General features: G+C 39.6%; 1 protein-coding gene across 6 annotated transcripts in view; it reads right to left on the reverse strand.

Moving 5' to 3' along the window:
• CRPPA (CDP-L-ribitol pyrophosphorylase A) overlaps nucleotides 1–15,773 on the reverse strand; it is a 362,372-nt gene that overhangs the window by 305,145 nt on the left and 41,454 nt on the right. For 4 of the 6 annotated variants that reach the window (XM_025290931.3, XM_025290928.3, XM_025290929.3 and 1 more), the window contains exon 3: nucleotides 11,145–11,294. The exons of the other annotated variants lie outside the window; for them this stretch is intronic. In XM_025290931.3, the coding sequence (XP_025146716.3) occupies nucleotides 11,145–11,294 (150 nt within the window). The remainder of the gene's footprint in view (nucleotides 1–11,144; nucleotides 11,295–15,773) is intronic. 6 annotated transcript variants of the gene reach the window in all.

Raw genomic sequence — 15,773 nt, forward strand, 5'->3', positions numbered from 1 at the left:
TATATGTATAAAATTCTTACATTTGAAAATACTACAAACTTCACAGAAGCCATGAACTCTTCCAGGTGCTAGAGATAAGACAAAATCCCTGCTCTCATGGAACATTCAGGAAAGAGAAAAAACCTACCAAAAATATGTCAGTGATATGAAACTAAAACAGAATAAAGCATTACATGATGAAGAATATTATTTTATATGAAGTTATCAGTGGAAAGCTCCTTTAATGAGGTAACATTTGCATAGGCATCTAAATGCAGAGTGGAAACAGTGTTAATATCTTGAAGTGGCCCAAAAGAACCAGTACATTGGAGATTTTTCATATTTATAGGCATATTCTTTTCTGTTCATCCATTGAACAAATATGTACTTGATACTAACAATGTGTCAGGCAAGTTACTAAGACAGATACCATCCCTACCTTCACAGGGCTCATGGTCTAGCAGGAGAGTTGGACATTTCATAATTGATTTCACAAGTAATTATTCCACTCTAATTGTGATGCTGGGCAGAAAAAACAGGGCCCTTGGAAAATGTGTAGTAGGCTGGTCTAACCCAGTGGGATATATGAGACCAAACTTGTATTTGAGGAAATAAGGTGAGCATAACTAGAGCACACAGAACAGGAGAATGATGAGAGCAGACGAGAAATGGTCGGGAAAACAATACAGCTGCGTCCTGACATCTATAAGCACCCAGCACCGTGGCACCATTTGAGGAGGAAAAGTCATCCATAATCTCAAATTCAAAAAAAATGAAAATAAAAAACCTTTTTGGTCATGGCCATATGACTTTAGATCAGATTAAGATGTGTTTCTTCTGCATATAATTCAATCTCATGTGACCAGACTTACAACTAATTTCTGATGAACTCAGGAAATGATTAACACTATTATGTATTTTCTATATGAGTTCCACAAAGGAAAGTTACACCTTTGATAATATATAACAACTTCACAGGTCAAGTACATATTTCAAGGTCACATTAATGACTGACCCATTTAGGTGGTTTTTCAATCCAATATTTCAATTTTCCACAAATTCCCAGAAAATAATCCTTGAACATAGATGTATTTTTTTCCTTGGGACAGTTTTGTGTTTTTCCTTGGGACAAGTTTTGTATATTTTTAGCTAAAGTATAAGAATTTAAGAACACAAGACAGTATTTACTCTTTCAAACCTTCTCTTTCCTAAGCCTAGATACCACCCCTCCCTGGGTCTCACCTAATATTTGCACCCCATATCACTGAGAAGATAAAAACCAGACTACAAATTCCACATCTTCCCTACATCTATTAATTTACATCTAAACCCAAATATGGCCTTAGCTCCTGTCTCTGTAGCCTTATACTATACCCTATCCCTTCTCAATACAGTATCAGTCAGTCCTGAATATTCATTGGAAGAACTGATGCTGAAGCTCAAACTCCAATACTTTGGCCACCTGATGCGAAGAACTGATTCATTTGAAAAGACCCTGTTGCTGGGAAAGATTGAAGGAGGGAGGAGAAGGGGATGACAGAGGATGAGATGGTTGGATGGCATCACCAACTCAATGGACATGACTTTTAGTAAGCTCTGGGAATTAGTGATGGACACGGAAGCCTGGCATACTGCAGTCCAAGGGGTCACAAAGAGTTGGACACAATTGAGCGACTGACCTGAACTGAAATAATTACATCAGCATATCAATATGTTAATGCAATAACTGAATGCAGAATGCCAAAGAATAGCAAGGAGAGATAAAAAGGCCTTCTTAGATGAATAGTGCAAAGAAACAGAGGAAAATACAAGAATGGGAAAGACTAGAGATCTCTTCAAGAAAATTAGAGATACCAAAGGAACATTTCATGCAAAGATGGGCAAAAGAACAGAAATGGTAAGGACCTAACAGAAGCAGAAGAGATTAAAAAGAAACCACAAAAATACACAAAAGAACCATACGAGGAAGGTCTTAATCATCCAGATAACCCCATGGTGTGGTCACTCACCAAGAGCCTGACATCCTGGAGTCTGAAGTAAAATGGGACTTAGGAAGCATTATAACAAGCAAGGCTAGTGGAGGTGATGAAATCCCAGCTGAGCTATTTCAAATCCTAAAAGATGATGCTGTTAAGGTGTTGCAGTTAGTATGTCAGCAGATTTGGAAAATTTAGCAGTGGTCACAGGAGTGGAAAAGGTCAGTTTTCATTCCAATCCCAAAGAAGGGCAATGCCAAACAATGTTCAAACTACTGTACAATTGTGCTCATTTCACAAGCTAGCAAGGTAGTGCTCAAAATCCTTCAAGCCAGGCTTCAACAGTACATGAACCATGAACTTCCAGATGTTCAAGCTGGATTTAGAAAAGGCAGAGGAACCAGAGATCAAATTGCCAACATCCACTGGATCATAGAAAAAGCAAGGGAATTCCAAAAAAACAACTACCTCTGTTTCACTGACTATGCTAAAGCCTTTGATTGAGTGGATTACAATAAACTGGAAAATTCTTGAAGAGGTGGGAATACTAGACCACTTTACCTGTCTCCTGAGAAACCTGAATGCAGGTCAAGAAGCAACAATTAGAACCTTTCATGGAACACGTGAATGATTCAAAATTAGGAAAGAAGTATGTCAAGGCTGTATATTGTCATCTTGTTTATTTAACTTATATGCAAAGTACATCATACAAAATGCCAGGCTGGATGAATCACAAGCTAGAATCAAGATTTCCATGAAAAACATCAACCACCTCATATAAAGAGATATCACTCCAATGTCAGAAAGTGAAGAGGAACTAAGGAATCTCTTGATGAGGGTGAAAGAAGAGAGTGAAAAGCGTGGCCTGTAACTCAACACTCAGAAAATTAAGATCATGGCATCCGATTCCCTCACCTCATGGCAAATAGTTGGGGGAAAAAGTGGAAGCAGTAACAGATTTTATTTTCTTGGGCTCCAAAATCACTGTGGATGGTGACTGTAACCTAGAAATAAAATGTTTGCTCCTTGGAAGAAATGCTGACAAACCTAGACAGTGTATCAAAAAGCAGAGACATCATTTTGCCAATGGTTTGGTTTGGTTTGGTTTTGCCAATGGTCTGCCATAGTCAATGCTATGGTTTTTCCAACAGTCATATACAAATGCGAGATTTGGATCATAAAGAAGGCTAATTGCTGAAGAACTGATGGTGCTGTACAAGACTCTTGAGAGTCCCTTGGACTGTAAGGAAATCAAACCAGTCAAAGCTAAAGGAAATCAACCCTGAATATTCATTGGAAGCACTGACGCGGAAGCTCCAATACTTTGGCCACCTGATGTGAGGACCCCAATTCACTGGAAAAGACTCTGATGCTGGGAAAGATTGAGGGCAGGAGGAGAAAGAAGCAACAGAGGATGAGATGGTTAGATGGCAGCACCAACTCAATGCACACGGGTTTAAGCAAACTCCAGGGATAGTGAAGGACCACAGAAACCTGGCGTGCTGCAGTCCATAGGGTCACAAAGAGTCAGACATAACTTAGTGACAGAACAACAAAAACTACAGTCAATATGCTATGTCATCCACCTTAACAAAAAAAATTCTTAGTTTATAACCCCCTTCGGTTACCCCCATTTGTATCCTCCATATGCATGGAGTTCCTATAAAGAGCGGCCTCCTATTCTCTAGCCAATCAATTGCACCCAGGCTTCTGTTACTGCTGCTGCTGCTGCTGCTAAGTCGCTTCAGTCGTGTCCGACTCTGTGCGACCCCATAGACGGCAGCCCACCAGGCTCCCCCGTCCCTGGGATTCTCCAGGCAAGAACACTGGAGTGGGTTGCCATTTCCTTCTCCAATGCATGAAAGTGAAAAGTGAAAGTGAAGTCGCTCAGTCATGTCCGACTCCTAGCGACCCCATGGACTACAGCCCACCAGGCCCCTCCATCCATGGGATTTTCCAGGCAAGAGTACTGGAGTGGGTTGCCATTGCCTTCACCACTCATCTCACATTAGTAAGGCTTATGGTCAGTTCTCAATCCTTTCTTCTGTTTAAACCATTATGGAGCACTGAATCATTCTTGAACTCCTTTATTAGGCTCCTGGGACATTACCCTCTTACTCTGCGGTCACTCCTCTCCTGAAAAATGTCCTTCCCAAGATATCCATTTCCTAATTTCCAGAATCTGAGTATGTCCATTAATATGGTAAAGGGACTTTGAACATAACATTAGAGACTTTGAGATGGGAAGATCATCCTGGATGACCTAGGTGAGCCTGATGTAATCACTAGAATTCTTCTCAGAGGAAGGCAGGACACGGAAGGCAGGAACACTGAAACCAAGAGTTTGGAGTGGTATGAAGGACAGGCCAGGAGCCAAGAATGAAGCGGCCTCTAGAAACCGGAAATGTCAAGGAAATAGTCTCCACTGCAGTCTCAAGAAACACAGCCCTATCACCTTGATTTTAGATTTCTGATATCCAGAATTTTAAAGTTCTCTTTTCAGTTCTCTGAGAGTGTGGTAATTTGTTTCAACACTAATAGGAAACTAATATATCTTTCCAAACTCAGAATCTGTGACTGCCCCAGAATTCAGCCTTTGTCCCTCCTATTTTCTCTCTACCAGTTTTTCTAGTTATCTCAGTCAATGCCACAGCATTAAATGTCTGAAAGATGACAATTGTCAAGTGCCTATCTTTTTTTAAATTTATTTATTTTTTTATTGAAGGATAATTGCTTTGCAGAATTTTGTTGTTTTCTATCAAACCTCAAAACGAATCAATCAGCCATAGCTATACATATATCCCCTCCCTTTTGAACCTCCTTCCCATCTCCCTCCCCATCCCACCCCTCTAGGTTGATACAGAGCCCCTGTTTGAGTTTCCTCAGCCATTCAGCAAATTCCCATTGGCTATCTATTTTACACATGGTAATGTAAGTTTCCATGTTACTCTTTCCATACATCTCACCCTCTCCTCCCCTCTCCCCACGTCCACAAGCCTATTCTCTGTTTCTTCATTGCTGCCCTATAAATAAATTCTTCAGTACCATTTTTCTAGATTCTGTATATATGTGTTAGAATACAACATTTCTCTTTCTCTTTCTGACTTACTTCACTCTGTATAATAGGTTCTTGGTTCATCTACCTCATTGGAACTGACTCAAATGCATTCCTTTTTATGGCTGAGTAATATTCCATTGTGTATATGTACCACAACTTCTTTGTCCATTCATCTGTTGATGGACATCTAGGTTGCTTCCATGTTCTAGCTACTGTAAATAGTGCTGCAATGAACAATGGGATACACGTGTCTTTTTGAATTTTGGTTTCCTCACGGTATATGCCTAGGAGTGGGATTGCTGGGTCATATGGTGGCTTTATTCCTAGTGTTTTAAGGAATCTCCATACCATCTTCCATACTGGCTGTATCAATTTACATTCCCACCAACAGTGCAAAAGCATTCCCTTTCTCCACACTCTCTCCAGCATTTATTGTTTATAGGCTTTTTGATGATGGCCATTCTGACCAATGTGAGGCGATATCTCATTGTAGTGTTGATTTGGATTTTTCTAATAACGAGCGATGTTGAGCATCTTTTCATGTGTTTGTTAGCCATCTGTATGTTTTCTTTGGAAAAATATCTGTTTAGGTCTTTTTCCCACTTTTTGATTGGGTTGTTTGTTTTTCTGGCATTGAGTTGTATGAGCTGCTTCTATATTTTGGAAATTAATCCTTTGTCAGTTGTTTCCTTTACTATTATTTTCTCCCATTCTGAGGGTTATCTTTGAACCTTGCTTATAGTTTCCTTTGCTGTGCAAAAGCTTTTAAGTTTAATCAGGTCCCATTTGTTTACTTTTGTTATTATTTTTGTTACTCAAGGAGGTGGGTCATAGAGGATTTTGCTTTGTTTTATGTCGTCGGGTGTTCTGCCTATGTTTTCCTCTAAGAGTTTTACTGTTTCTGGGCTTTCATGTAGGTCTTTAATCCATTCTGAGTTTATCTTTGTGTATGGTGTTAGGAAGTGTTCTAATTTCATTCTTTTACATGTAGCTGTCCAGTTTTCCCAGCACCATTTATTGAAGAGGCTGTTTTTGCCTCATTGTATATTCTTGCCTCCTTTCTCAAAAATAAGGTACCCATAGGTGCATGGGTTTATTTCTGGGCTTTCTATCTTGTTTCATATTTCTGTTTTTATGCAGGTATCATACTGTCTTGATGACTGTAACTTTGTAGTAATCTGAAGTCAGGAAGGTTTATTCCTCCAGCTCCATTCTTCTTTCTCAAGATTGCTTTGGCTATTCAGGGTCTTTTGTGTTTCCATCTGAATTGTGAAAGTTTTTGTTCTAGTTCTGTGAAAAATGTGATTGGTAATTTGATAGGGATCACATTGAATCTACAGATTGAGTTTGGTAGTATACCCATTTTCACAATATTGATTCTTCCTACCCAGGAACATGGAATATCTCTCCATCTGTTTATGTCACCTTTGATTTCTTTCATTAGTATCTTATAATTTTCTGTGTACAGTTCTTTTGTCTCCTTAGGTATGCTTATTCCTAGATATTTCTTTTAGTTGCAATGGTGAAAGGGATTGATTCCTTAATTTCCCTTTCTGATTTTTCATTATTAGTATATAGAAATGCAAGTGACTTCTGTGCATTCATTTTGTATCCTGTAACTTTGCTATATTCACTGATTAGCTCTAGTAATTTTCTGATACTATCTTTAGGGTTTTCTATGTACAGTATCATGTCATCTGGGAACAGTGAGAGCTTTACTTCTTCTTTTCCAATCTGAATTCCTTTTATTTATTTTTCTTCTCTGATTGCTGTAGCTAGGACTTCCAAAACTATCTTGAATAATAGTGGTGAAAGTTGACACCCTTGTCTTGTTCCTGATCTTAGGGGGAATGCTTTCAGTTTTTTACCATTGAGAATAATGTTTCCTGTAGGTTTATCATATATGGCCTTTACCATGTTCAGGTAGGTTCCTTCTAGAACCATTTAATCATAAATGGGTGCTGAATTTTGTTAAAGGCTTTTTCTGCATCTACTGTCTACAATGTGAGAGACCTGGGTTCGATCCTTGGGTTGGGAAGATTCCCTGGAGAAGGAAATGGCAACCCACTCCAGTACTCTTGTCTTGAAAATCCCATGGACAGGGGAGCTTGGTGCAGGCTACTATCCATGGAGTTGCAAAGAGTCGGGCATGACTGAGCGACTTCACTTTCACTTCCACTGAGATCATATGGTTTTTATCTTTCAATTTGTTAATATGGTACATCACATTGATTGATTTGCATATATAGAAAAATCCTTGCATCCCTGGAATAAACCCAACTTGATCATGGTGTATGAGCTTTTTGATGTGTTGCTGAATTCTGTTTGCTAAATTTTGTTGAGGATTTTTGCATCTATGTTCAGTGATATTGGCCTATAGTATTCTTTTTTTGTGTTGTCTTTGTCTGGTTTTGGTGTCAGGGTGATGATGGCCTTGTAGAATGAGTTTAAAAGTGTTCCTTCCTCTGCAACTTCTTGAAAGAGTTTTAGAAGGATAGGCATTAGCTCTTCTCTTTTTATTAATTTTTCACTGGAGTCTAGTTGCTTTACAATGTGTTAGTTTTTACTGTACAGCAAAGTGAGTCAGCTATATGCATATATCACCTCTTTTTTGGATTTATTTCCCACTTAGGTCACCACAGAGTCCTGAGTAGGGTTCCCTGAGCTCTACAGGAAGTCAAGTGCCTATCTTTATCTGGACCTCTCCACAGAATTACAGCTTCATATATTCAACTATCGGAGAAGACAATGGCACCCCACTCCAGTACTGTTGCCTGGAAAATCCCATGGATGGAGGAGCCTGGTGGGCTGCCGTCTATGGGGTCACACAGAGTCGGATACGACTGAAGTGACTTAGCAGCAGCAGAAGCATATTCAACTATCTCCTTCACATTTTTTTTTTACAAAGTCTATAGGAAATCTCAAACTTAGTACAACAGAAGCAAACTTCTGATCTAATCATACAAAAACTCTCTTCCCTAGCATTTCCTATCTCAATAAAGGAACACTGTGTTTTAGTTCGGAGAAGGCAATGGCACCCCACCCCAGTACTCTTGCCTGGAAAATCCCATAGATGGAGGACCCTGGTGGGCTGCAGTCCATGGGGTCGCTAAGAGTCGGACATGACTGAGCAACTTCACTTTCACTTTTCACTTTTATGCACTGGGGAAGTAAATGGCAACCCACTCCAGTGTTCTTGCCTAGAGAATCCCAGGGATGGGGGAGCCTGGTGGGCTGCCGTCTATGGGGTCACACAGAGTCGGACACGACTGAAGTGACTTAGCAGCAGCAGTGTTCTAGTTATTCAGAGCAAATCCTCGGATCCATTGATCTTCCCATTCTGAAATTTCCTTGACATTTCCGGTTTCTAGAGGCCACTTAGTCAGGCAGGCCATTTAGTCTACCTGAACGGGATAGACTAAATGGCCTATCCTCACTTTACCTCTAAATCTCTTCAGAACACAAACACTTCACACCAAATACTATATTACACAAATCGCCCTAATTGTTATCATCTTTGCCTTGATCATCACAATAGCTTACTTCTTCCCTTACCTCCTGTAAGGTACCATCCCCACAAGGGATAGGGTGGCCCCATAGAAGTGGGACTTCACACAGCACCATCTAAAGTTCCCCTTTCATTCAAGGTAAAACCTAAAGCCCATATCACTGCCTTTAAGATGCTACAAGATACCACACACAGGGCCTCCCTAACCACATCTCCTACTTTCCTCCATGATGTCATTCTTCTCTAGCCTCACGCCACCTTTTTAGATTCTGCATCCTGTATCTAAAATAATGCTCTCAGTTACCGGCATGACTTATCTCCTCACTTACTTCCCAATGCTGGCTTAAATTTTACCTTTTCACATGGTACCTCTGACCAATCTATAGAAAATGACTTCCCACCCCTGGAACTCTGTCCTGTTTTACTCTTCTCTACTTGTTAAAACCAAAACATATATATACACAAATAGTATAGATAAGAGAGAAATATTTTATACAAACTTCCTTATGAATGACTTTATGATCAAAAATGATTTTCATAAGAACTTTCATCAAAACCTCCAAAATGCTGTGAGCATTCCTCATCTGAACCATAGAAGAGTTGGTTTTGTGTGACTCCATTCTCAATTCTCCCAAAAATGCAACAGAAGAGACTTTACCACATACAATGAATACCTTAGGGTTGTATGTGGTAAATTTTGGTTCCCAAAGATCGCTCAGTCGCTCAGTCGTGTCCGACTCTTTGTGACCCCATGTACTGTAGCCTACCAGGCTCCTCTGTCCATGGGATTTTCCAGGCAATAGTACTGGAGTGGATTGCCATTTCCTTCTCCAGGGAACTTCCTGACCCAGGGATTGAACCCGGGTCTCCCACATTGTAGACAGACGCTTAACCATCTGAGCCATCAGGGTTAATCAGGATCACATGACAGGCTTGTTTGTTAAAACACAAATAGGTGTTTCCATTCCCAGAGTTTCTAACTAAGTAGGTCTGAGATGAAGGCCCAGAATTTGCATTTTAACAAGATCTAAAACATGCTTAAGGTTGCTGGGCTGGTAACCATAATTTGAGAATCAGTACCTCAGTGCTTTAGGGCTTAATTCTATACCAAAAATTGTTGAAAAATACTACTCTAATGTGAGGATCACAGGATTGTATTAAATTTTCTAAAATAGAGCTAACATTTATTCTTCTTAAAGTGAATGCTCACATAAAGATGAAAAAATTATTTCATTAATCTTAAAAAATATTAGAAATATTAAGCAGATGTCTAGCTCAGCAAGATTTAGGCTTTTTATGATTTTTAACAGGGTAACGTTTGATTAATGACCAAATGAAGGTAAATTTCTGTGTAGCAAATTTTAAGAAAACAAACCATGATCAACTATTCATACCATGAAAACTGGTTCTCATTTACTGAGAATTCAATATTTAAAACAGTAATTGATAATCAAGATTGATTCATTATGTCATTAACTACTTTTTATCCAAAATGTGGGCTTTCCTGGTGGCTCAGTGATAAAGAACCCTCCTGCCAAGGTAGGAGACATGAGTTTAATCCCCGAGTTGATAAGATCCCCTGGAGAAGAAAATGGCAACCCACTCCAGTATTCTTACCTAGAAAATCTCATGGACAGGGGAGCCTGGCGGACTATAGTCCATGGGATTCCAGAAGAGTTGAACATGACTTAACAACTAAACAAAAACAACTATCCAAATGTGGTATTCTTTTATTATAAAATGTCAATATTTATGTTACTATTATCTCATATCTCTCTAAAGTCCATCCATCTCTATTTACTGATTATTTAACATCAGCCAAGCCAAGCACTGCTTTAGCTATTGCGATGATCCTTTTTCATTGGAAAGTTTCTGTCAAGCGTGATACCTGATATTTAATAACTGTTTAATGGATAAACACAGAAATGAATAGCAGTAAAATTTACAGGTACAAAATGTTTCCAAAACATGAAAACAAAGATAATGTAGTATAACCTAAACATAAATGATTTGGTATTTTGAAATCACTTACCTTTAAAATTTTAACACAATGTCTCTATAGCTGTGCAGATTGTTTACTACAGTAGGGCTAAAACTGCTTAACTTTCAAAGACCCACTCACCAGGCAGGCCCTCGGCCAGCGTCAGGGAGTTTGTTTCTTGGCGTGTTTCCAGGGAATAGTTAACTGATAAGAGTGGTTCACTGTGCCTAGACATCCATGTAAACAATATGGTTTACGCTGAACACCTGCTTTCCTCCTGGGAATCTGAAATTTATGTGCAAGGCAGAATTATCTACATGACCAACCCAACGCCTTAAGACACCAAGTCTCCAATGGGCTTCCCTGGAAAGAAGCGTCACACCCATGCTGCTGCCCTGTCATTGCTGGAAGGAAGGTGTGCCTTGTGTCACCCTGGAAGGGACAGATCACGAGGACGATTTCACATGGACTCCTCCAGACTCTGTCTGGGTCTTTTTCTCATACGAACCAACTTCACTCTAATTAATTTGAGCCCTGAGTTCACTCTAGAGCATCATGAGTTCTTCTAGCTAATCTCCACATATGGGAGTGATTCTTAAAGATGCCCAATATGGCAGATTTTTAAAAAGCCAAGATTCTTACCTGCTGATATGCTTCATAGATCACATCAAATAGAAAGGCCTGTGGCATTTCACTTGCCCTGTATCTGGCACGTTCCAGTGAGTGGTCTAAGTAGCTGTCTGCAGACGGACTGATGACAGTAGATACAAGAGGTCGGATTGCTCCTGAGGCCTAAAGAACAGAGATGCAAATGACACATTTACATCACCTAAAAATATCTAAAAGTTAAATTCTGAACTCTGGATCTGTCTTGAAACGGATCTTATACCTTCAACAAGCTACCTCAAGAAAATATTCAAACGAGTCTTTATTTTGGCTCATAAATAAAATCATTTACAATCAAAAACCAGTCTCAATACTTCCCTGGTGATGCAGTGGATAAAAATCGACCAATGCAGGAGACATGAGTTCGATCCCTGATCCAGGCAGATTCCACAAGTCGTGGAGCAACAAAGCCTGTGCGCCACCGTTAAGTCCATGCTCTAGAGTCCTGGAGCCATAACTCATGAGCCAGCAAGCTACAACTACTGAAGCCCGTGTGTCCTAGAACCCATGCTCCACAACAAGAGAAGCCACCACAATGAGAAGCCCGGGTACTGCAACTCAAGTATAGCCCCTGCTCGTCACATCTAGAGAAAGCCCACGTGCAGCATAAAGACCCAGTGCAGCCAAAAAGTCCCCACCAATCTCAAACCACTACAGTTCTATATAGTAAGAGTTATAAATAATTTTTCATTACGGGTCCAAAATCCTTTTCATCACAGGCTATTGAAGTCAAATACTAAGAAAGGATGCTCAGATAAAACTGGACCCTCCATGAAGATGGGAGACAGAAAGAGACTATTGTCCAAGAATGAAATGGGTTACACATGAATATTTACTTGTTAATGTGCCTTCAAGTATTTAATTTACACATTAGATCATTAAGGAAAAAAACACATTCCCTAAGATCTCCAAAATGAGCTCTGCCACCACCCAAATGACAATGAATTTCTGCCTTGCTCTAATTCCTGTGAAAAATAGCTCCCTTCAAACACAGCATCCATGTGAAGCTCCCCGAGGCAAAGCGTCCACTGATTTCAACTGCTCTGGTGAAAGCTCTGTCTCATTAATAGATGCATCTAAATTTTAAAAATACACCTTATCTGACAGTTTTTCCCTTTACCTTTAATAAAGTTACACTGTAATATAGTCTTGCAGGTCAATACCATACAGCTACCTTGGTAAAGTAGCCTTAAAATGAAGTTCCCAGTTAGGATAATTAACCCAACTGTCATATATTAACTGTAAAATGGCTTATCTTTCATATAAATGCAGCATGTAACATTAACACCTAAGAAGAATTTGGTCTCCAGGAGACCGCATCTGAGAAAGATAGACTGTCCACAAACTAGTTTACAAAAGCCAAGGGATTGGCTGAAAATCAAAGCTAATGTGTGAGCCCAGCAGACAGTGTACAAACTGTGTCACCATTTCCAGTGACTCAAGCAGAGATTTGGAGCCTAGGCATAAAAGCAAAAGTGAAGAGAGAGCCAGGGCTGATAAGGAGTGATCGTGTCCAAGTGGATGAAAGACAGGTAAAGAGCAAGCCCATTTGGTAGCTCTGTTTTGTTTTTTAAGGATCCTTCCTGCCATTCTCCACAGTGGATGTGCCAGTTCACACTGCCGCCAGCAGTGTAGGAGGGCTACCTTCTCTCCACGCCTTCTCCAGCATTTACAATGTATACACGTTTTGAAGATGGCCATCCTGACCAGTGAGAGGTGATAACCTCATTGCAGTTTTGATTTGCATTTCTCTAATAATTAGTGATGTTGAGCACCTTGAAAAGATGAGTTTTTTAGCCATCTGTATATCTTCTCTGGAGAAATCTTTTTCTTTTAATATTGAGCTATTTGCGTGAGCTATTTGTGTATTCTAGAGATCAATCCCTTGTCAGTTGCTTTGTTTGCAAATATTTTCTCCTATTCTGAGGGTTTTTTTTTTTTCCATTTTGTTTATGATTTCCTTTGTTGCACAAAAAGCTTTTAAGTTTCATTAGGTCCCATTTGTTTATTTTTGGTTTTATTTTTGGTTTTACTCTTATTACTCTAGGAGGTGGAACCAAAAAGATCTTGCTGTGATTTATGTCAGAGTGTTCTGCCTATGTTTTTCTCTAAGAGTTATATAGTATCCAGCCTTTAATCCATTTTGAGTTTATTTTTGTGTATGGTGTTAGGGAGTGTTCTAATTTCATACTTTTACATGTCGTTGTCCAGTTTTCCCAGCACCACTCATCAAAGACACTGTATTTTCTCCAGCATATATTCTTGCCTCCTTTGACATAGATTAGCTGATCCAGCAATCCCACTTCTAAGCATATATCCAGAGAAAACTACAATTCAAAAAGATACATGCACTCCAATGTCCACTGAAGCACTATTCACAATAGCCAGAACATAGAAGCAACCGAAATGTCCATCAACAGAGGAATAGGTAAAGAAGATGTGGAACATATATACAATGGAATATTACTCAGCCATTAAAAAAAAAGAAAGAAAGAATGCCATTTGCAGCAACATGGATGGACCTGGAGAGTGTCATACTGAGTGAAGTCAGACAAAGAAAAACAAATATTACATGATATCCCTTATATGTGGAATCTAAAAAAGGGTACAAATGAACTTATCTACAAAACAGAAATAGAGTTACAGATGTATAAAACAAACTTATGGTTACAAGGGAGTAAGGTAGGAGGGGAGGGATAAACTGGGAAGTTGGGATTAACATATACACACCATATGAAATAGATAACTAATAAGGACCTACTATACAGCACAGGCAGCACAGAGAACTCTATCCAATACTGTGTAATGACTTCTATGGGAAAAGAATCTAAAACAGAGTGAAGATATATATATATATATATGTGTGTGTGTGTCTGATTCACTTTGATGTACACCTGAAACTAATATAACATTATAAATCAACTATACTCCAACAAAATTTAAAAAAAAAGAGAGAGAGAGCAAATCCAACTTGTCAAGCTAGCACCTATTAGCAGAGGTTTTGGAAGACAAGACAGGAAAGGAATTCACACATGTACATAGTGCTTTTTAAGGAAAAAAACATAGTTCTATTTCAACTACTTATAGTTCATTCTATGCCAGACTATGTCATAACATTAGAAGAACGTGACATACACAAAATGTCACCAAGAGCTGTGCAGAGTCTCTTCCCAGCAAAACAATTGTAACTAAAGAAAAACGTTTTTCAAAAACAACCATTTAAAGTCTTTGAAAATTTTCCTAAGGGCATTCAACAAATTAACATTTAAGAATCTCTCTTAAATCTTGGAAAGAACGAAGCCTGTGGTACTAGAACCATCAACCATTTTTTCCTTCATTCCACAACACCCAGCTCAGTGTGACTAAAGTTCCACTCAGAGTAGGTGTGACCAAGAAGACAGGCCTCCCTGTACCCCTAGCTCCCAGTGGGAGGGGCAGAGCGGAGCATTTCCAGCCCACTCAACTCCAAGACACAAATGCTCAATTACAGACAAGTGTGGCCAAGAGGTGGTAAGACAGTCCTTCTCCCACAGAGTCTCCCACAGGCTCCACCCACAGAGTGAACACCTACCCCTTGCATGGTAGGCAGAGAACACTGCGGCCATCATCCTTGGCCCAGTTCACACAGAGGGCAGAGGTTCTGTGCTGGAAGAGGCAAAAAGAAGAGGAGTCTATTGCCTCTAGGCAGCACCTTACTCATGAAGAGGTGGTGTCACTCACACAGCAGGCCTACCAATAACCCCAAAACACAGGCATGGTGACTTTGCACAGGGAGAAAGACAAGCTCTAATAACAGACAACTATGAAGCTTGCCCCAAGGGAATTCACTTAATTGGAAGTGAGTGTGAGAAAGTTTAGGGATAAGTACACGCTCAGAGATCAGCATGATAAGCAATTAAGAGGAAGGTGATTGCTTCATGAGAGCAAAAAGCTGAACCATAGGCAAGCTAGTTTATCAGAGACAACCAGAACAAGAGACAGCTAACAAGAATCTCCCACCAATCCCTAGAGTCAAAGCAAACCTCAAATACTGGCTTCTCAAACTACCCCTGCCAAGGGGCCAGAATTTAATTGGATGGAACCATAGGGTACTCTATGTACTGGGCACTGGTCCAAAGTAAAACAGTTAGCAGGCAATGAATGGAACTTGTCAGTTGGGTGTCAGAGGCAGGTAGTATAACAAAGAGATCAGACTGCTAAAACCCCTCTTATTCTCTGATGACTAAACACACATCTAGAACCCCACCCTCTGTGAAGTGACTTCAGAGGTTTTGCCCTGTACAGGAACAAGACTGTGACTTTTCTGGTTTATTTTAGTAGCCAACAAAATAAGCCCTACAGAGATAGACAAAATACATTTTCTAAAATATGCATTTTTCAACAACAAAAAAATGGAAAGACATGGATCCAAACAGGAAGGTGAATCTATACAAAGAAAAAAAAAAAAAAAAATCAAGGAACGGAAACTGCCTGCGAGAGGACCAGATATCACACTTAAGCAGGTAAGACGTCAAATCAGGTATTACAAACATGTTCAAAGAACAAAAGGATACCATGTGTAAACAAAGTATGATGACCATTAGTATCATCAATATTAAGAATAGA

This window comes from Bubalus bubalis, chromosome 8 (genome assembly GCF_019923935.1).
Source record: "Bubalus bubalis isolate 160015118507 breed Murrah chromosome 8, NDDB_SH_1, whole genome shotgun sequence".
Taxonomy (NCBI): domain Eukaryota; kingdom Metazoa; phylum Chordata; class Mammalia; order Artiodactyla; family Bovidae; genus Bubalus; species Bubalus bubalis.